Source organism: Neolamprologus brichardi, chromosome 3 (genome assembly GCF_056152115.1).
Source record: "Neolamprologus brichardi isolate AB-2024 chromosome 3, ASM5615211v1, whole genome shotgun sequence".
Lineage (NCBI taxonomy): Eukaryota > Metazoa > Chordata > Actinopteri > Cichliformes > Cichlidae > Neolamprologus > Neolamprologus brichardi.
The window spans coordinates 5,728,958-5,751,445 of record NC_142106.1 but is presented as its reverse complement, the minus strand read 5'-3'; the positions used below and the strand labels follow the sequence as shown (position 1 = coordinate 5,751,445).

The 22,488-nt window shown below is 42.8% G+C and overlaps 1 protein-coding gene across 4 annotated transcripts in view; it reads left to right on the top strand.

The window, feature by feature from the left end:
* LOC102779340 (protein NLRC3-like) overlaps positions 1-22,488 on the top strand; it is a 334,346-nt gene that overhangs the window by 4,148 nt on the left and 307,710 nt on the right. The window contains exons 2-6 of one of the 4 annotated variants that reach the window (XM_035916239.2): positions 46-2,029; positions 2,968-3,141; positions 15,944-16,117; positions 17,281-17,454; positions 18,429-19,767. In XM_035916239.2, the coding sequence (XP_035772132.2) occupies positions 46-2,029; positions 2,968-3,141; positions 15,944-16,117; positions 17,281-17,454; positions 18,429-18,438 (2,516 nt within the window). In that variant the 3' untranslated portion in view covers positions 18,439-19,767. Of the gene's footprint in view, positions 1-45; positions 2,030-2,967; positions 3,146-15,943; positions 16,118-17,280; positions 17,455-18,428; positions 20,617-22,488 lie in introns of those variants that run through there. The other 3 variants (XM_035916238.2, XM_087831545.1, XM_087831536.1) reach the window with 3 other exon arrangements.

Genomic DNA, 22,488 nt, shown 5'->3' with positions numbered 1-22,488 from the left:
TGTTCACACATTGAAGAGTTTTCTTTCTGTTTTTCTTTCTTTCAGCAGTTGTTGGTCTGCAGGAGCTTTTAGATGAACATAAGATCAGTCTGAGGAGGAGATGTGAATGTGTGGCAGAAGGATGTGATGAAACAGGAAGTAGAACCCTCCTCAACGGGATCTACACTGAGCTCCACATCACAGAGGGACAGAGTGAAGAGGTTCATACCCAACATGAGGTGAGGCAGCTGGAGACAGCTTCCAAGATGGACGCCCTCCATGGCACTCCAATCAGGTGCCAGGACATCTTTAAAGCCTTACCTGACCAACAGAGACCCACCAGAGTGGTTCTGACCAACGGCGTGGCTGGTGTTGGAAAAACCTTCTCAGTGCAGAAGTTCACTCTGGACTGGGCAGAGGGCTTGGAGAACCAACATGTCAGTGTGGTGGTTCTGCTTTCATTCAGGGAGCTGAACCTGATCAGAGATGAGTATTACAGTCTTCTGGAGCTGCTCCATGTTTTCCATCCAACATTACAGAAGGTCACAGCAGAGAAGCTGGCTGTCTCTCAGCTTTTGTTCATCTTTGACGGCCTGGATGAAAGCAGACTTTCATTGGATTTCACCAATAGGAAACTGCTGTCTGATGTTACACAGAAGTCATCAGTCAGCCAGCTGCTGACAAACCTCATCCAGGGGAATCTGCTTCCCTCGGCTCTCGTCTGGATAACTTCCCGACCTGCAGCAGCCAATAAGATCCCTCCTACATGTGTTGACAGGATAACAGAACTACGAGGCTTCACTGACGCCCAGAAGGAGGAGTACTTCAGGAGGAGGGTCAATGATGAAGAGCTGTCCAGCATAATTATCTCTCATATGAAGACATCCAGGAGCCTCCACATCATGTGTAGAATCCCAGTCTTCTGCTGGATCACTGCTACAGTTCTGGAGCACATGTTAACTACAGAGGAGAGAGGAGAGCTGCCCAAGACCCTGACTGACATGTACTCACACTTCCTGCTGTTTCAGACAAAGAGGAAGAAGAACAAGTACGATGAGGGACATGAGACGAGTCCACAGGAGCTGACGGAGGCTGACAGGGAAGTTCTTCTGAAGCTGGGGAGGCTGGCGTTTGAACATCTGGAGAAAGGAAACATCATGTTCTACCAAGAAGACCTGAAACAGTGTGGTCTGGATGTGACAGAGGCCTCAGTGTACTCAGGAGTTTGTACAGAGATCTTCAAACGAGAGTGTGTGATCTTCCACAAACCAGTCTACTGCTTTGTTCATCTAAGCATTCAGGAGTTTCTGGCTGCAGTCTACATGTTCCACTGTTTCACCAACAGGAAGACAGAGGTGGTGGAGAACTTCCTATGTCCCCAGGTGGGAAACTTCATCTGGGATGAGGAGGAAGAGTATGAAGATGATGATAGTGATACTGATAATTATAGTGATGATGAAGGATTGGTGAATGATTACGTGGATCCAAGACAGGTCTGGGAGGAGAGCACTATGATGAGACAGCAGATGATTTACTTCCAAAAGATAACTTCTATGACCAAGAAGCTTTTTGGAAGGGATCTCCGATCATACGATGCATTTCTGAACAGAGTCATGGAGAAGTTCCTCCAGAGTAAAAATGGCCACCTGGACCTGTTTGTTCGCTTCCTTCATGGCCTCTCTCTGGAGTCCAACCAGAGACTCTTAGGAGGTCTGCTGGGTCAGACAGTGATCAGTACAGAAATCATCCAGAGAGTCATCAACAACCTGAAGATGATGAACAGTGATTACATGTATCCTGACAGAAGCATCAACATCTTTCACTGTCTGATGGAGATGAACGACCTCTCAGTACATCTGGAGATCCAAGAGTTCCTGAAGTCAGAGAACAGATCAGAGAAGAAACTCTCTGAGATCCAGTGCTCAGCTCTGGCCTTCATGCTGCAGATATCAGAGGTGGTTCTGGATGAGTTTGACCTTCGGAGGTACAACATATCAGAGCAGGGACAACTGAGACTGATTCCAGCTGTGAGGAACTGCCAAAAGGCTCGGTGAGTCCAGATGTGATCATTAACACACTTTATTAGTGTAGATTAGTAGTTTAGTTCTTCAGATGTACACAGTACTAAACAACTCTCATTAGTTGGAGTTTCTCAGATAAAATTATATTTTCTGTTTATCAGGAAATGTGTGTGTGCATTATCCTGCATTGGTAGTCGTATGCTGTGTATTGTAGACTCACTTCTACATGTAGTTCATGTGTTGTGTCATTTGGGGGCAGGATTTTAAATCTGCGGCTGCTGTTGTTGGTCATTCAGACGCTCCTGTTATAGAGAAGACAGAAATAAGAATCTTTGTAGTGAAGTGAACTCTAATGTTAAAAATCGTGACAGAGAAAAAAAAGAAAGATAAAATGAGCTAATCATTTCTTTTTGTATTTCACTTGAAATTAGATATGATATCAGCAGCTCTGAGTTCAGTTGTCATTATTGTCCAGTGATGAGATTTCTGCTCCGTTTGGTAACAGTTACCACATTTTTCCTGCGTGTCGACATGAACAGTCGTACCTGACAGCAGCAGGTAGCAAACAAAGATCAGCTTTCTCCGGCTGGAACTCTTCACTGAGCTGAATTCATTCAAAATGTTCTGGAGTCAGATTCAAAACAGGAAACAGTCCAAATGTCTGACTTTGGATCAGATCTGCCTGACAGACCGTGAACATTACGGAAGCCTTAAAGTGATGCCATCTTCCCTCCTTCGTCTGCACATTAAAGCCAAACAAAAATGCTCATTAAAAGTCTGCAGGTCTGAGAGAGACTGAGTCATTGTGTCATGTCAAACACAGTAAGAGGAGCTGAAGCACAGATGTGAAGAGCAGACGTTCATCAGATTGTGACGTCACTCCGTTTTGTCTTCATGTACATTCAGTCTATTTATAATGCCAAATTTCCTCTTTTATAATAACACATTTTATATTTTCTAATCACAGACTGACTCAGTGTCGACTCTCAGAGACTCAGTGTGAAGTTGTGGCCTCTGCTCTGAAATCCAACCCCTCCCATCTGACACAACTGGACATGAGTTTAAATGACCTGACGTTTTCGGCAGTGAAGCTTCTCTGTGCTGGACTGGAGAGTCCCAACTGTCGACTCAAGACTCTGAGGTGAGTTCACTGACAGCAGAAGTTCTTGTTTTTCTATATTTCAGATCTTTGATTGATGTTCATAAATGTTCACGATGTTGTTATGTAATTAATATACTCTTAGTGCTTGTTTTCTGATTATATTGTTTTATGTACTTCAATGATGAAGGTTTGTAAAGCAAGGCCACTTGTGCCTCACAAACTAAGTGCTCAGCCAGACTGAAAAACAGGAAGTTAGTGTAGAGCTATACTAGCATAGTAATAAATACAGGAAGCCAGACAAAAAAGAGGAACTTGTACCATATAAGCAGTGTTTGTATCATCATCATCATCATCATTGTTTTTTCATATAGTACTTTAAAAACACGCAAGGCTGACCAAAGTACTGAACAATAGAAACATAATAGTTACCATAAGAATAATAAATACGATAAAATAATAAACACAGCAAAAACAATAAAATACAAGTTAGTCAACCACAGAGTCAAAAGCCAGTGAATACAAATGCGTTTTCAATCTGGATTTAAAAACCATCACTGATGTCGATTGCCTAATGTGAAGAGGAAGATTATTCGAAAGCTTAGGAGCCACAATGGAGAACGCTTGGTTTCCTCTCAGTTTCAGCCATGATTTGGGGACTGAGAGCAACAGCTGCTCAGCTGACCAGAGCGAACGAGTGGGGACATAGGGCTTCAGCAAATCAGAGAGATACACAGGTGCCAGACCATTTAAAGATTTAAAAACCAATAAAAGAACTTTAAAATGAATCCTAAATTCAATTGGAAGCCAGTACAAGGAGGCCAGGACCGGAGCAATGTGCTCAAATTTCCTTTTACTAGATAAAAACCGTGCCGCAGCATTCTGTACTAGTTGCAGGCGTGTCAGAGTGCCCGGTCCAACCCTTATTAAAAGGGAGTTACAGTAATCCAAGTGTAAGGTTATAAAAGCATGGATAACAGTCTCCAAGTCACGCCTTGAAAGAAAAGGTTTCCTTCGACAGACGACCGAGTTGATAGAATGACGATTTCACCACTCCATTCACATGGCCATCAAAGGTAAGTGCAGAGTCGATTTTTAACCGAAGATTGGTAATTGAGCTCTTCAGGTGAGGGGTCAGAGCAGCAAGGTCAACATCACGGATATCAGAGAAACGATTCGGGTCAAACAGAATTGCTTCCGTTCTACGTTCATTAAAATTTAAAAACTTTTGAGTCATCCATGACTTAACATCACTAAGGCAATCAAGCAGGAGTCTAATTTGGGAGCTATGAGAATGACTGAAAGGAAAATAAAGCTGGCAATCGTCAGCATATAGATGAAATGCAACTTTGTGTTTACGAAAGATCGCACCCAGTGGCAGGAGATACAATGAAAACAGTAATGGCCCAAGAATAGATCCCTGTGGTACACCCCATAACAGAGGGGCCACAGAGGACGATGACGAGCCCAACTTAACACAGAAGCTCCTGTTTGAGAGATATGATTTTATCCACAGGAGTGCCAAGCCAGAAATGCCCACACAATGCTGTAATCAAGAGATCAGAAGGTCGTGATCCACTGTGTCAAATGCAGCAGTCATATCTATTAGTATAAGCACTACGTGTTTACCACAGTCTGTCGCTACCAGGATATCGTTCATAACCTTTATGAGAGCTGTCTCTGTGCTATGAAACGGCCTAAAGCCGGACTAAAAAAAATAAAACATTTGAGGGTTGTTTAGATAATCCATCAGCTGAGTGTGAACAACCTTTTCCAAGATCTTACTCAGAAAAGGAAGTTTAGAGATGGCTCTAAAATTTGACATTACTGAAATATCTGAGCCTGGCTTCTTAAGTAAGGGATAAATAATTGCATGCTTAAACTCACTTGGTACTTGACCTGACAAGGCTGGTATTGATTATGATCAGAATATGTAAGGCATCTGATATATTAAAATTAGTATTATTCGCAGATGACACAAATATTTTTTGTTCTGGGGGGAACCTAAAGGAGCTGCTGGATACAATTACATCACAAATGTGCAAAATTAAAAAATGGTTTAACAGGAACAAACTATCGCTAAATCTAAGTAAAACTAAAATAATCTTATTTGGGAATTCCCTTAGAAATGCACAAGTGCAGATTCATATAGATGGTGTGGAAATTGAAAGAGTACTTGAACATAAGTTTCTTGGTGTGATTATAGATGATAAATTAAACTGGAAGTCTCATATAAATCATATACATAACAAAATTTCAAGAAGTGTCTCAATCCTGAGTAAAGTAAAACACATTCTGGACCACAAATCACTCCACATTCTCTACTGTTCCCTGATTGCACCGTATTTGAATTACTGTGCAGAGGTGTGGGGCAATACTTACAAATGTTCGCTATCATCAATCTTTTTTCTTTATCCATAAAACCGGTTACAGAGATCATACAAATCCACTATTCTTAAAATCAAAAATTCTCAAATTCACAGATCTGGTTCATTTTCTCACTGCACAAATTATATATAAAGCAATAAATAACCTGCTTCCTGACAATATTCTAAAAATGTTTTCTAAAAGGGAACGGGGATACAATTTGAGGGGGGAATTAAATTTAAAACATCCTCGTATCCATACAACATTAAAAAGTTTTTGCATCTCTGTGTGTGGAGTGAAACTGTGGAACAGACTAAGTAAAGATATAAAGCAATGTCCGAGCATGACACAGTTTAAAAAGCGGTTTAAGGAGATGGTTTTTACAGGGTACAGGGAGGAGGTAGAGATTTGATAGGGTGTTCTTGTCTAATATTTTCATGTGTGTGAGGGTGCACGGGTATGTTGGTATGGGTATATATATATTTGTAGGTTGTGTATCCTTTGAGGTGTTAATGGGGTTATTGAAAATGTGTATATGTGCGTATGTGTAAATACGTATGTATGGATAGATAGAAACATATATGTATATATATTTAAAAAAAAAAAGTAATAATTTTAAAAAAAAATACACATGACATATAATGTGATTGCAAGAAGGTATTTCTGGAGTCTATAAATTACTAGATAGTGGAAAAGGGGTGGGATTAAATAAGCTCATGCTTCTTCCTGCTCCTTTTTGAACATGACAGATATTTGTAGTTGTGGTTACTCGTTTTCTTTTTTGTTTTGCTTTGTTTATTTGTCTCTTTTAATTCTATGTTGTTGTACTTTTTTAACATGTTCAAAATAAAGATTCAATCAATCAATCAATCAATCAATCAATATGTGGTCCAACAGTAGGAAACACCTCTTTCAGAAAATGGGAATGAACGACATCATTCGGAGAACCACATGGTTTAGCAGTTAACACAAGCTTCTCTAGTTCAGGTAGAACAATTGGTTGGAAAGCAATAAGCAAATTTAAACAGGGAACATGCACAGCCGGGCCAACAGAAGATAAAGTGGAGGGTCTCAAACTTGCAACCTTATCCACAAAGAAATTAAGAAACTTATTACACCTCAGAAGATTGCAAAAGAACATGATCCTCTGCATTCAGTACAGAATTAATGGTATTATACAGAACACGAGGGTTATGTGAATTAACAGCAATAAGTTGTGAAAAATAGGAGTTTTTGGCGGTCTTTACTGCCCTCTGATAAGCTTTCCAGCTCGTCTTAAAAGCTTCCAGAGAAACGTACAGCATGTCCTTTTTCCATCGTCTTTCACATCTCCTACATTCTCTTCTAATGGCTCGAGTAAAATCGGTTAGCCAAGGGCTGGACTTGGGTTTACACTGCCTGAGTCTTAGAGGTGCAACAACATCAAGGGCAGATTTACAAACAGGTCCAGGTGAGATAGTAATCCATTTACGGAGGACAACTAAGAGGGACTGGACACAAGTTGTTCAAATAGTGTTGGAAAATCCTCAGCAGTATCTGAGCCGAAGGCACGATAGCATCGCATAGGTGCAGCCAGTTTAACAACAGGACTAAGAGGAACAACGTCAAATAGAATGGGCATATGGTCAGAGTATACAGCATGCGCCACATGTAAGTTACAGACAGATAACCCATATGATAACTCCAAATTCAATGTGTGACCACGTTCTTGAGTGGCACATTTAACAAATTGAACAAGATTAAAAGAGCTCACCAGGTCCATGAATTCCTTAGCCAGGGGTTTCCCTGGGCAACAGACGTGTATATTAAAATCACCGAGTAGCAGGACCTGGTCATACTGAGATGCACAGTCAGCGAGAAACTCTGAAAACTCAGATAAAAACTCCTTGTTATATTTAGGAGGCCGATAAACTATTGCACACAGCAATGAAGGCGAGTGGCCCAGTTCTCACAGGCAAAGCTCAAAGCTGGTGTGGCGTGTCCATGAGGATAGTTGCTTAAACTCAAAGTGTGATTGAAAAACAACAGCTAACCCCCCGCCATGACCAGACGCTCTCGGAGCGCTAAAATAAGCACAGCCGGCAGCAGTTCAGAAAAAACGCTTAACTCACCCGGTGAACTCCAGGTTTCAGTCAAACAGAGGAAATCCAATGCATGGGAAGAAAAGAAATCCTTCAGGATGAAGGTGTTATTCGCCACCGATCTGGCATTTCTTAAACCCAACCTGAGGGGAGCTGGTTCGGAGACCTCCACAGCAGTGACAACCAGATCCACCGATCGAAGGTTTGATCGGTCCATTCCCCTCCAACGTAGATGCCGAAGAGGGAATGATTTAACAGGGCTGCTCCCGATAGAGCCGACAACGGGAACCAACCAGGAATCCACAGGATCCAGAGCATGCGATGGTACCAAGAGTGGTGGAAAAGATTGACGAACGGAGCGTAGATCGTGAGGAAGGTAAGAAATCCGGATTCTCAGCTTAACGAGGCGACCTCCACGGGTACTCCGTCTCCACCGTCACTTACGCATATCTGGTGGCAGTGGTAGGGGATACCAGCGCAATGGTACTGCTTCCAGGTAGGGAGGCAGAAAACCCTGGCTATCTTTACCAAACCAAACTGAAACTTTGGTGGACAAGGCGATTTCCAATAAAGTCTGGCGATCATACGACAGTGTTGAACTGGCATGTTGCACAACATTAGCTAAAAACAATAAAATCAAACAAATGAAATAGAGCGGTTTACGGCATATCGAAACTGTGTGACGTGTAAAGTACCAAAATAACACCTATATGAGACAAATTTTATGATTCTAATGTTAGAGATCCGGCAACTGGCGTTTGGGCTGTGCAGGGCTCTCTCTTCCGGAAGATTATTGAATAAAAAGAATTATAAATGAACCAGAGCGGTGTTTTGTCATTGGACTTCTGTGCAAATCTTTTTTTTTTTGCCTGTCCCGTTTGGTTCTTTTGCCATCAGAATTATTGTCTAAAGGCGAGGAAAGATGCCCAATGGATTTACTTTACCAAACTGACCATCACAGCCTTGCCGTAATACTCTATTTGATTCACCTTTTATTGTTTATTTTATTTTATTATTTTTTTTTATTTTCACTTGCTAGATACAGGACAGACTTGAATGAGGAAAAGAAAAGGGAGAAAGGAAGAGGGGGAAAAAACAGCTGAGAAGAGGGATGGGAATAAAGGGCAAAAAAAACAAAAACCAACTAAATAAACAGACAAAAAAAAATACATATATCAATCACCTGGATCACCTGTTGAGAAAGAAAAAAGAAAACAAGCAGAAGAAAACGAGAGCAATACAATAAACAACATCATGATGATATATGGGAATATAACAGTAAATACTAAATATTAAACATTATTGTGCAGCACGTAAGATCGACAGCGCACAGTGTGCTTTGAGGTAGGAGCCAAAAAGGGTGTCGTTTGTGTGTGTGAGCACCCGTGTGTACACCTGTGAGCATGGACGCGCTTGTTTTTTAAAAGGTTCCTTCATGAAATGATCTGCTAGAGGGTGTGGGGGACCACAGCCCCGTCCTCCAGGGCATGAAGCAGGTATGGAGGAGATCAAGACTCAAGACATCCAGAGGCCCCCAGAACACAAGAGACCAAGGAAGACCAACAGAGGGGCAGCTGCGCCACTATCCCAGAAGGAGCTGAGGAGAGTCCCAGATGAGGGGTCACTCAGCAGCAACGGAGCAGAAGCCAGGGGGGGTTGCAGTGACGTGCCCATGAGCTCCGCCGGCAGCCAGCTGCCATATGTAGTGTTGATGCAAGTGACCGAGCCCCAGGCCGAGAGGCCGAGGGCACCCCACCCCCAAAGTGGCCCAAGCGATCCCCAGGCTCCAGGCCCTGATAAGCAGCCACCAAGGAGTGAGCCGGTGTGTACCTGGGCGCCCACCCCCGGACACAAAGAACCACCAACGCACCGATGTCTGAGGGCGTCTGCCACCGGCAGGGGAAGTGGTGGGGGGAGATAGGCCTCCATACTTTAGAGGGCCTGAGATGTCCCCAGAGAGGTGGCGTCTGATACAAAACCTGACATATAGACAAAGACATACAGGCACACACAGATATAAACATTCATTCCCACCCTCATGCTCTCATATGCAATTACTCAACACTCAACCAACGTGGAGACAGACATAGAGAGACACTGTACACACAATCACACTCCGCAAGCATACTCTAAGAACCGCGTCTAGGTACCTTTGCCCCTGGAGGGGGAAACTGCACCCAGACCCAGGTGGTGTTACCCTTTTTTCCCTGCGGTGGGGAGAAGCAGACCGCCCCAACTCCGCAGCAGCAGGGACGCCCCACACTCCAGACCCCAGTCGGACGGCCAACTCCTCCTCCCGGCCCCCTGCTCCAGCAGGTCGCAAAGAACGGGGGTGTGAGAAGACTCCAAATCCTACCTCCGCCCACTCATATGTAGTGTTGATGCATGTGTGTTCTAAGGTGCATTTAAAACCCAGGAGGGCATGGAGCTACCTGCCAGAGAGCAGCAGGTAAGCGCATAACCCCTCCTGATAGCTCTCAGTGTCTACGTGTATTTAAAATTGAGAGGTGGGCAACGACGCCAGGGGTGAGGTGTACACCCTGATGGTCTTTTGGAGTCCGTGTAGCGTGCCCACTCCCAAGATCCTATGTGTATGTGTTATGAGAGTGTGAGTAATGTGAATGTGTAAGTGGTGAGATAAAATTGAGGCACAAGAAGCCAGAAGGGGACAGAGGGGGGGATGCCTCCCCTGCACCCTGGTGACACACCTTTACCCCAAGGCCCTGCATGTGTGGGTGATTGTGGTGGAGCGGGAAGAGGGAGGCAGCTGGAGATCGGGAGGGAAGGAAGGGAGGGGCAAGTGACCTCTCCCTGGGGCCAGCTCCCCCGCTGACCCCAGTAGGCACCCCCATACTCCGCAACCCGACCGGGAAAGGTGGCCCAGGCCCATCCGGACCGGAGCCCAGAACAGCAGCGCCGCCCGGCCCCACAGAGCCCGGGACAGCCCACCTGACCCCACCACAGAGAAAACTGCACCCACCCCGTCATCCACTCATCTTCCAGACTACACAAGACAATAGACGCCCAGGCTGAGATCTTCCTCCACTTCTCCTGTATCTCCCCCTCCTGCAGAGTGAGTTCCTGAAGAGAGGAAAGCTCCTGCAAGGTGTAACAACCTCCCCCACCAGTTGAAGAGCCCCCCAGGTGGCTCAATGCACTGGCGGCACCCTGCGCCAGGGCCGGGCCCCCATACACCCACCCGCCCACAACCCCAGCAACATACCAACCAGGACCCAAGCCCCCGAGGCCTAGCCAGGGCCCGAGGCCCAAAGACGGAGCGCCCCCAGAACCTCACGCCCGTCCCGGACCCACCCAGGGGCAGCCAGGCTACCAGGTCAGTAACCCACGTCCGTCAGCAGAGACCCTCCCCTAGCCCCGCTGCACGCAGCCACGAGGAAACCGTCACCTAAGAGCCAACAGAGCCCCTAATAGGCCATGACTGCTACCCCGGGTTGAGCCCCCCAAGAAAGATGCTCCTGGGGAACCCCCCGACGCCCTAAGCCTGTCCCTAACCCCACACCAATCACAACAGCGAAGGTGGGACCAAACTATGATCCCCCACCCCCACTAGGTGATGGAGCTAATCAAAGGAGCCGAGAGCAATTGATCTGATGTGGTGGCAGAGGCTGTATCGAGACTAATGTAATCTAATAAATAATTTCTATATTGATTAGAATTAAGTTTATTTTTATTTTTCCAGTTCATGAGGACTGTTTTCTTGGCTATGCATAGGGCAGTGAAAACCATATGTGCTATATTCTTATCTGTAGTGACATTATCTAAGCTGCCCAACAAACACCCTAAAGGGGAAGTTGGAATGTTACATTTCAGACACTTTGATAAGTCTTCACATATCTCGCGCCAAAACTTCTGAACTGGTGGACAGAACCAAAGGGTGGATGGATATAATTGTCCGGTGTTTTGGTTTGACAGTGTGAGCAGTTGTTGGTAGACGTAAAGCCCATCTTGAACATCCGATGACCTGTATAGTGCACTCTATGTAGTATTTTGTATTGAATTAATTGAAGACTGGGATTTCTAATTAGATGAAAGGTTTTTAAGCAAATCTGAGACCAGAAGTTTTGGTCTAAGTTAACTGATAAATCCGCTTCCCATTTTGCAATAGGAAGTGATATTGATTCATGTCTTTTAGAAAGCATTCTGTATATTTTGGATAGTAATTTGGGGGTTTTAAGAGTAAGAAATTGAACCACACTTGGTGGTGTTTGTAGTTCAACTTGACCCGGTTTAAATTTCTTTTTTACTATGGATTTAATTTGTTGATATTCTAAAAATCTTTTCTTGTTGATCCCATATTGTGTAACTAGTCTGTCACATGAAATAAATTCTGTTCCTTCTAGTATATGTTCTAAATATTTGATTCCTTTACCACTCCAATCTGAAAAGTTTATCATATTATTGTTTTGTAATATGTCAGGGTTGTTCCAGATAGGTGTACGTTTGCATGGGATCAATGAAGACTCCGTCAATTTTAGAAACTCCCACCATGCTGTCAGAGAAGAGCTGATGTTGATGCTTTTGAAGCATTCATGTCGTTGGATGTTTGAGCTGATAAATGGTAGATCTGTTATCTCTAGATTATTGCAAAGTGCTTGTTGTACATCTAGCCAAGGTTCATCTAAGAGGGTATGTTTTAGCCATCCTGAGATAAACTGAAGCCTGTTGGCTAAGAAGTAGTGCTGAAAGTTAGGTAGTTCTAATCCTCCTTTATCCTTGGTCTTTTGAAGTGTTTTTAAGCTTATACGTGGGGGTTTATTTTTCCAAAGGAATTTGGACATACATGAATCTAGAGATCTGAACCAATCTTGTGGTGGTTTAGTTGGGATCATTGAGAATAAATAATTTATTTTTTGTAAGACCATCATTTTTATAGCGGCAACCCTTCCCATGATTGATATGGGTAGACATTTCCACCTAGCCAGATCGCCTTCTACCTTCTTTAAAAGTGGGATATGGTTTAATTTAGTTAGATCTGCAAGCTTCGGAGAAATATTAATACCTAAATATTTTATATTTTCCGATTGCAGTGGTGTAGAAGAGGAATTATGGAAGGAGCAATTAATCGGAAGGACTGTAGATTTTGACCAGTTAATTGAGTAATCTGATATTCTTGCAAAAGAGTTTATCAATTCAATCACCCCAGAGATATTGGTTTGTGAATTTTGGAGAAAGAGTAACACATCATCCGCATAAAGGCTGATTTTATGTTCCACGTTCTTGCATTTTATGCCCTTAATTACTGAATTCTGTCTAATTGCTGCTGCTAGTGGTTCAGTAAAAATTGCAAACAGTGAAGGGGAGAGTGGGCATCCCTGCCTGAACACCTTGTTCAAACATAGGAGTGTCCATAAGTGCACGTGACACCAGGACACTCTAGGCTGCAGGTCGATGATCGATTTTGTAATCGTATCACCAGACCTGCGACCATGTGTTCACTCGGGTAAAGAGAGGGGCTGAGCTGTAAACTAATCACCACCTGGTGGTGAGTTGGATCAGTTGGTGGGGGAGGATGCTGGACAGACCCGGTGCACCTAAACACGTAGTGAGGATGTGCTGGGAACGTCTAGCAGATGCCCCAGTCTGCGAGATCTTCAATGCACACCTCCGGCAGAGCTTCAACAGCATTCCGAGAGAAACTGGGGACATTGAGTCCGAATGGACCATGTTCAGCGTCTCCATTGCCGAAGCTGCTGCATTGAGCTGCAGCCGCAAGGTGGCTGGTGCCTGCCGTGGTGGTAATCCCCGAACCAAATGGTGGACACCAGAGGTGAAGGGAGCCACCAGGCTGAAGGAGTCCTATCGGGCTTGGTTAGCCCGTGTGACTCCGGAGGCAGCCGACAGGTATCAACAGGCCAAGCGGAATGCGGCTCGGGCAGTGGCTGAAGCAAAAACTCGGGTGTGGGAGGAGTTCAGAGAGGCCATGGAAAAAGACTTTTGGACTGCCTCAAAGAGATTCTGGCAAACCGCCAGACGTCTCAGGAGGGGAAAGCAGTGCTCTACCTCCACTGTGTATAGTGCTGGCGGAACGCTGCTGTCTTCAACTGAGAAAATTGTCAGGCGGTGGAAGGAATACTTCGAGGACCTCCTTAATCCCACTGAGATGTCTTCCTCCTCGGAAGACATGTCAGTGGAATTAAGAGTCTGGGGATGAGGGGAATGACCCGCCGATTTCCAGAGGCGAGGTCACTGAGGCAGTTAAACAACTCCTTGGTGGCAGAGCCCCTGGTGTTGATGAGGTCCGCCCCGAGTTCCTGAAGGCTCTGGATGTTGCAGGGCTGTTCTGGTTGACACGCCTCTACAATGTTGCGTGGATATCAAGGGCAGTACCCCTGGACTGGCAGACGGGGGTGGTGGTCCCCATCTTTAAGAAGGGGGACTGGAGGGTGTGTTCCAACTACAGGGGTATCACACTCCTCAGCCTCCCTGGGAAAGTCTATGCTAGGGTGCTGGAAAGGGGAGTTCGTCCGCTAGTCGAACCTCGAATACAGGAGGAACAATGCGGTTTTCGTCCTGGTCGCGGAACACTGGATGATAGGTTTGTAGCTTGAACCTATTCGCTGGAACGTTGAAGACAATGTAATTACACAGCAAGCAAGACACGAGTAGGCAACGTTCTTTATGTTTCATGTGCACGGGAGAGAACTGAACAAACGCCGTTCCTTCGCTTGACCCCAGTTGCTCTCGTCCGCTCTCCCGTAACACTGCTCCTTTATTGTGGTTACATGAATATGCATAGGTTCATTAACATATGACGTATACATACACACAAAGAGTACCTTGCCTGTGGTTTTGTAAGTGTGTGTGTGTGTGTGTGTGTGTGTGTGTGTGTGTGTCAGAATGTGAACCTGTGAAGACTCCCCAGAGCTGGTGAAAGGAGTCTAGCGGTCCGTCTAAACAAAAGGCTCTTATACTTAACCAGATACAGAGTAGGTGTCCTCCTATACCATAAATCAGTAAGAGCAGAAATAACCTCTCTCCTGACCTTAAGTTGTGTGTGCATGCCAGAGCAATCTGGAATACACTGCATAACATCATGCGTCATCAGATACAATACATCAGCAGTCCCCAACCTTTTTTGCGCCACGGACCGGTTTATGCCCGACAATATTTTCACGGACTGGCCTTTAAGGTGTCGCGAATAAATACAACAAAATAAAACTAGTACCGGTACCGAAAAAAAGAAGATTTATTCATAACACACGTGAAAAGACCCAGGAAAACCGAGTTAACGATAAAAACGATAACAAAATAACGCTGAAAATCGATAAAAACCCTGAAAACCATACATTTCACACCTGAGCCTCTACTCTCGCGGCCCGGTACCAAACGACTCACGGACCGGTACCGGTCCGAGGCCCGGGGGTTGGGGACCGCTGCAATACATGCATATGTCAAATTAAAACCACAATAACTTTTAACACAGTTTGAAAAGAACATCGCCTCGTCTCCATCCCAGGTGTCTTCCTGTCGCACGTCCTGCCCGCGCTTATCTTCTGGAACATCAGGCACACCTTCTGCAACAAACTGTTCTTTTGCAAACACAATTTTGCAGCCACAAGCAAAATATGATTAAACTTTCACCTATAAATGAGTCTATCTACTGTGTGTGTGTGTGTGGGTGTGTGTCGACCTTAAATGCTCTCTCATCTCACCCGTTGCACTTCTGACCTTTCACCAGAACAGAGGCTCATCCTTATATGTGTAATAACCTAACTGAAACTATATATGTAATATGTTGAATAAATGTTTTAATCAAGAACCACTACTAAAAGCTTAATAAAAGAATATAAAAGTATAAAAGATAATAATGAATAACCTGGTTATTCAAATAGCATCATCCAAACAGCTCCTCAAAATGACAACCAAAATGCACACTTTACAGAGGGAACAAAGACATTTTAGAAGTATACTTCCTGACTTATTCTCAGTCATCTGTTACCAAGCAAACTCAAACACAGCAGGTTGCTGAATACACTCAGGCCTCTGCTCAGCTACTCTTTTTGCTGTAAGACTAACCTTCTAAGCTCCACGTCACTCATGCTCTGCTTAGTTTCACTTCCTGGATGCAAAGCATGCTCCGCAAACCTACAGTTTCCTGTCAAGATTTTTAGGCCCAGACTATACTCAGAGTTGAGCCTTTCTTTTATAATGCAATGTAATCTGCATATAAACATTTAAGATTATGACAAGCATTCAAAAGCATTTAAGATTATAGATTCAACTCAACAGTTTAAAGTGGTTCAGCTTTTTTGAGTTTCCATTTTCTAAACTTCTACATTCTGAACCTTCTTCAACCCTGAACAGATTATGAAACACTGAATGATTTCAAGCACATACTTTGTCTAATAAACTAACATATTTTATTCTTCATACAGACTGGGGAGCTGTGGTTTGTCAAAGATCAGCTGTGATTATCTGGCAGCAGCGCTGAAGTCTAACCCCTCCCATCTGATAGAGCTGGACCTTAGAAACAACAACTTGCAGGATTCAGGAGTGAAGCAGCTGTGTGGTTTTCTGGAGAGTCCAGGATGTAGACTTGAAACTGTGAGGTCAGTCACCATGTTTGTATGTAGTACACTTAACCTGTGTTTCCATATGCTAGGAACTTCCTGTTGTTCTAAGGAGGACTGGAAAATGTGTGAAAATCTCCCAGTCAGTTCACAGCACACTTCAATCATTTTCCTCCCATGTCTTATGCTGATTCAGTGTCACATTCATCTTTGGTCCTTGTTCTGCATCCCCACCATGGACTTCATTCCTTTCCAAGCCAGCCTTGAGTGTCCTTTATTCAGCTCATCCTCTGCTTTACTTTTAAATAATAATTTTGTGAATTTTAGTGATCCCTGTGGGGAAATATGTATGAAGCAGTGGGGAGCCACTAAGCCGGCGCACCGGGGAGCAGTGAGTACGGACGGTACCTTGCTCATGGGTACCTCAGGGTAGCCATTCAGTGGATTCAAACAACCAACCTTCCGATAATGGAGCAATAACCTTGTCTACTGAGCTATCCCTGCCCCCCTTTTAGCTGCTTTATCTCTCTTTGAACAAGTTTATGTGCCTCAATCTTTTTCTTCTCTCCCTCATAACAAGACAGCTTCTTCTGCCTGAGACAATGTTGGAGTGATTTACTAATCCATGGCTGCTTATTGGGAAAATACTTCCTGTTTTCAAAGTAATCCCCATTTTCCCCCAGAAATAAATGTAAGTAGAAATTGATGATCTAAGTGAGAACATGAGCCTTTAAAAAGTCCCAGTGGGTGCAGTCAAAGCAGTCCCTCAGTTCCAGTATAGGGTGTATGGTCCAGACCGGAACAACTGTGTGCTCAGTTTGAACTCTCTTCAGTCCTGTGATCTGACAGACCCAGAGGGGCCATCACATCACATTTAGAAGCTCCCCTAATGGAGCGACTACACACATCCAATACTTAGTCTGTCTTATCGGACAAACTGGAAGAAATGATTCAAGGACTTAGTCACAGAACAGAGATTTAAATCTCCAAACTCAAACTGGCGGCATCGGGGCATATAGTCTGAAAACTCTGCACAGTTTCCTGTTTGAAGCTGCTTCCTGTTGGCTTCAGCTGTTTGGAGTTTCCATTTTCTAAACCTCTACACTCTGAACCTTCTTCAGCTCTGAACAGATGATGAAACACTGAATGATTTCAAGCTCACACTTTGTCTAATAAACTTACATCTTTCATTCTTTATACAGTTTGAGAAGCTGTGGTTTGTCGAAGATCAGCTGTGATTATCTGGCAGCAGCGCTGAAGTCCAACCCCTCCCATCTGAGAGAGCTAAACCTGTGGTTAAACAAGCTGCAGGATCCAGATGTGAAGCAGCTGTCTGATCTTCAGCAGAGTCCAGACTACAGACTGGAGACTCTGAGGTCAGTAGAGTGTTGGAGTGAGTTGGTGGTGCTGTCAGCAGTATTGTACTAAACACAGTCAGTATGAAACAAAGATCCAGTGTTTCCTGTAAAGCTGCAGCTTCTCAGTGAAGCTGTGAGAGGACAATGGTGACAGGCATATTGATTGGAAACAAACACTTGCTGTTTCTGCCTTTATGGTCACTATAGTAACGGCTGACACACTCTGATCAAACACTGTCAACAGCCAATCAGCTCTCTGAAAAAAGCAGCACACAGACCAATGGCTGCATTCATTTCCAAGTTTAAAGCAGTGAAGAACACAGTCTGTAGGTGAGGAAGAATTTAGTGAGAGCAGATGTTTGGATGGAATTCCTCCAGTTAACAGCTGGAACCGTCCATCTGGATTGTTGGGGTTCCTTAAGAGCTCAGAGTGGAAAGACCAAGGTTATTGTGTTTTTACAATAACCTTGGTCAGACTGCTATACAAAACATAGAATACAAATGTTTTGCATAGCATTTGTATTCTATTTTTATCCTATTATATATAATATTTTATTTTGTTTTATTGTATATAGTATTGTATTTTATTGTATTATGTAAATTTGTGTACATTATCTTATTCTTATTCTATTCCAGTGTTCTCTAATTTTTGCTATATAATTTTGCACTGTCCACTTTCTATTGTAACAAAATAAATTTCCCACTTGTAGGACTAGTAAAGCTTATCTTATCTTATCTTATCTTATCTTATCTTATCTTATTCTAATGAATGAAAGTCCAAAGTAAAACTAGGAGTGAGAAAAATTTTCATCAACTTCAATAAAAATCCAAAGATTAGAAAAAGTGAAGCAACAATGAGTCCTAGTACAGTCCCAGCACTGAAGTCCCTGCTGCTCTTTATACTGGATGTGCTGCATCACTAACTGACAGCTGATGAAGAGTCTCTAAAAACACTCGTTTATCTTCTCTGCTCTTCCTTCTTCTCTCTGCAGGTGGAGCTGATGATGGTAAACAGGACGGTGAGAGAGGATGAGCTGTGTCCCGATTTGATTTTTTATTTGTATTTGTTTTAATGAAATATATGACATATACTCTGTAATCATATATACTTGTATACACCATACATATACATACACCCGAGTGTTTTATATGATGGAATCACTGAGCATTTAACCTACATGCTGAAATCACAAGACCCAAAGGTCAAATATGGAAGTCCTAGTACAATAATATTTGACCCAAAGGTCAAATATTATCTACAATTATATTAATAAAACTTTGTGCCATTTGCTTTATGAACACATGTTGATCAATACTGTTTGAAACATTGTGTTAAGGCCAACAGTGACTAGCCCAAACATGGGGTTAATTCAACTTGCCAATGCTAAAGTATGGGACCTCTTTTCTCTGCACTCATTTGTGCTTATCATTTTTGGCCCCACTGGGTATGCACCTGGGGTGCTGTTTTCTCGCCTCAACCACCAGTAGGTGAGAAAATTTCTTTCTTAGCATAGATAGCAGTTTACTTCAGGTAAGCGCACCTAACAAAATTGTCGAATTGATTAACTTGAATTGACACTGCAACCTTCCACGCCATTCAAGTCACCGTGTGTCCACCCAACGCGTAGTTAGTGCAGGAGGTGCACGTCAGGTCACGTGGAAGGTTATGGCGTAAGTTACTCAGATTACTCACAGAAGTCTAAATCAACCTTCAGTCTGAGTCGAGTCAGCCGAGGTTCAGAATAGTGGATCCTCACATCGCTCATTCAGAGACTTCCTCAAGTGTTTGTGTGAGTACAGAGAGATGCAGCTCTGCTTTATTCATAATTACTAGTCAATAAATGGGCCTACAATCATTTTATAGCACAATCACATGTACGAGTGTCATGTGACCTGGGGTAGAAAGATATAGAAGTCCTCCCTGGCTGCGTCTACATCACAGCTCAGAGGTTCAAAGGTCTTAATGTCCAGCTTTATGTGATTAAATATGATCAGAGTGCCGAAACAGAACTTTTCTCTGTTTCCTAATAATAAAGAATTGTCATTGTTAATCAAAGATAAATGAGTCCTTTGTGAGAGGAGCAGGTCAGCAGGTTGGATCTAAGGTTCATGTTGAAGACTCCAGCAGAGACACTAGAGGGGGAACCTCAGTCCAACCTGTGAACCTGTCAACTGATTGTGTGATTTTTGGCTTCATCTGCTCATTGTTGCTGTGTTAGATGGTTCATTCAGAAGGATTTGGATGACATCACACTTCCACTCGAGGCCCAGCTGCTCTCCTGCTAGGGGATTATCATCAACACAGAACTCGGGGATAAGAGCATCTTTAGGCCTGGCTGACCTCTCCTCACCAAAGAGAAGAACAAACTCAGCATTAGCTAAGAGTAGCTTAGTTACATCAGTAGAGTTTAAGTCATCTGATTATTATTATTTGATTTTGCTAAACTGTTTTAATAAAGTTTCCTGTAATGAAAGTGTAAATTGTAAATTTTAAATCTTCTTCCACTGATCTGTCAAGTTGTCACTATATCAGTGAGTTCCAGCAGAAGCAGAAGGAAAGGATTCAGTAATGACTGAGCGTTTGGATTCAGGGATCAGTCCTGGAATCTGGACTGCTCTGATGATGCTCCTCCATCTAAATTATTCAATGAAATCACCTGCGTCATTTTCTCCTGCTGTGAACTCAGGGATCCTCTCAAAGCTCAAATCCAAACCACTGAAGAAACTCTGCTGGAAAGAATTCAGCATTGATTTAAAAACAGTGACAGTTTATGAAATTAAGTCATCAAAATGATGCAACTTGTTTCAGATATTTAGGATGATGAACATTTCTGCCCTTTACTGAGGCCACTTTGTCCATTTAATGAAAGTGTCATGAACAGTTAGCTGTGACATCATCAGTACAGAATAGTTATGGTGAAATCAAACTCTTTATGATATTTCATTGACAGCACTTTAAAGTCTGAAGGACGTCTTATTTTGTTGAATCCTGCTGTTGAGGGGACGAATCAAGCGTGTGCAGTTTGGGAAATGACAAATATGATATTGTACCATTTTAATCCTGCAAACATTTGTTTGATTTGATTTCTCATTGGAGGAGAAAGAAAGACAGGATGGTGTTTAAAAAAGCCCACAGCTGTGGAGTGGAGCTTGTTGTTGGTGTCTCTGTGTGAAGAAACTGTAAGTTTGCTTTGTTTCCTCCTTTAACAGTTTGTCTTTAGGAACTTCACTGTTTGTTCAGCTCATGTTGGATTTCTTCACACAACACACTGTGTGTGTTTGTATTAACGTCAGTGTGTAATGTTTTCCTGGCTAACATCAGCTGTGTGTCTTGAGCTGGGAGAGAAAGTTAACTGGTTCTTTATGTCCATGTAAACAGCTGGAGATAGAGAGAGGAACATGAGGGATTTTCTCTGTTTTCATACATGGAGTTCCAAAGTAGATGAAACATGTGTAACTTTGTTTCACACTATTACGAACTGTTAGCTCTGCTCTATCAGACTGTTTATGGTGGAACAGGTTTCACTGGTTTTAAACTGGGACTCAGACGCAGTTACTTGTTTGTTCGTCACTCAAACCATTTAAACATGATCTAACATCAGTCATCAAGTTTCTATTCAATAGAAATCACAAACATGTTTGAATTTATTCACAGTAGATTTTCTGTCTCATTAACAGATATTTTCTGTTCATAGAAAAATGTAAAGTTCTCTTTATATGACCATTGTGATGGACCAAGTTAAAAAACAGGAGGAGTCCCAGGAATTATTAGAAAAATAGTTTTTCATTTATTTAACCCCCAAAAATTAGATTTACAAAAGTAATAAATGTTGAGCTCATAAAAGAGGTCAAAGAAACAAAACTAAACTCAGGCAAACGTAACAAACCAAATGACTTTATATTTCTATACTGTTGGATTAAAACAATTCTTCTGCAGAAGAGGCATTATACACAGGATCATCTGACCATGGAGGACCTACCCAAAGAAGTTCATACTGACATAAATGTCTACAGTGTGAAAATGGATGACATAAGTTATGGATACCTGGAAGCAGCAGAGAACAGTCCTCAAAGAAAAAAGTGGTGGTTGCCTCTTGCTAGTCGCCTTGTATGTCTGTCAACAGATGTGAACTATGCTTTGCTCATGGTCTCACCTGAGTGCATTGCAGTTTTCTGTGACAAATCTGGGAGGTATGGATTATTTGATTCACATTCAAGAAGTGCAGCAGGTTTACCCCAGCCAAATGGAACAGCAGTCATGCTCACTTTCACTCATGTGAATGACCTGATCACCCACCTGCATAACCTTTTTCAAAATCAAGGCAAGTATGCAAGATATGAGTTTGTGCCTGTTTCTTTCCAAAGAGTCAGCACTCACACGACGTGGGAAAGCTATTCGTCAAGCTCAAAAGTCACAAGCAGCATGTAAAAGATAAAGAAAAATCTTCATCTGAAGAAGTGGCAAAGAAGATAAACAAAAAAAAGACACGAAAAGGAACGATATGCCTGCTGTCATGAATTTCGAATGAAAAAATTACAGACTGTGAAAACTCAATATGCTGAAAACTATCATCACCATAAACAAAAACTGTTATCAGCCAAAGATTATTATGCAAATCCTCATATTCAAGAGAAGATAAAAGCCCACAATGTGAAGAGATACCAAAATGATCCTCATTTTCAACAAAAAAAGAGACACTACATTATCAGAAGATATACCACAGATCCTGAATTTCAAATCAGACAGAAAAAATATGTGGTTCAGAAGTAAATTACGGATGTCAGCTTTCGAACCAGAAAGAAACAATATGTGTTCCAAAGATACAACACAGATACTGACTTTCGAAGCAGACAGAAGCAATATCTGGTCCAAAGGTACAACACGGATACTGACTTTCGAAGCAGACAGAACAAATACATGGCCCAGAAATACAGAGAGGATGATGTCAGACAAAGGAAGAGGGCATACATAAGAACAAAATATGCATCTGATCCAAACTACAGGCACAAACAACAAAAATCAATTCATGCCAGATATCATAATGACTCATA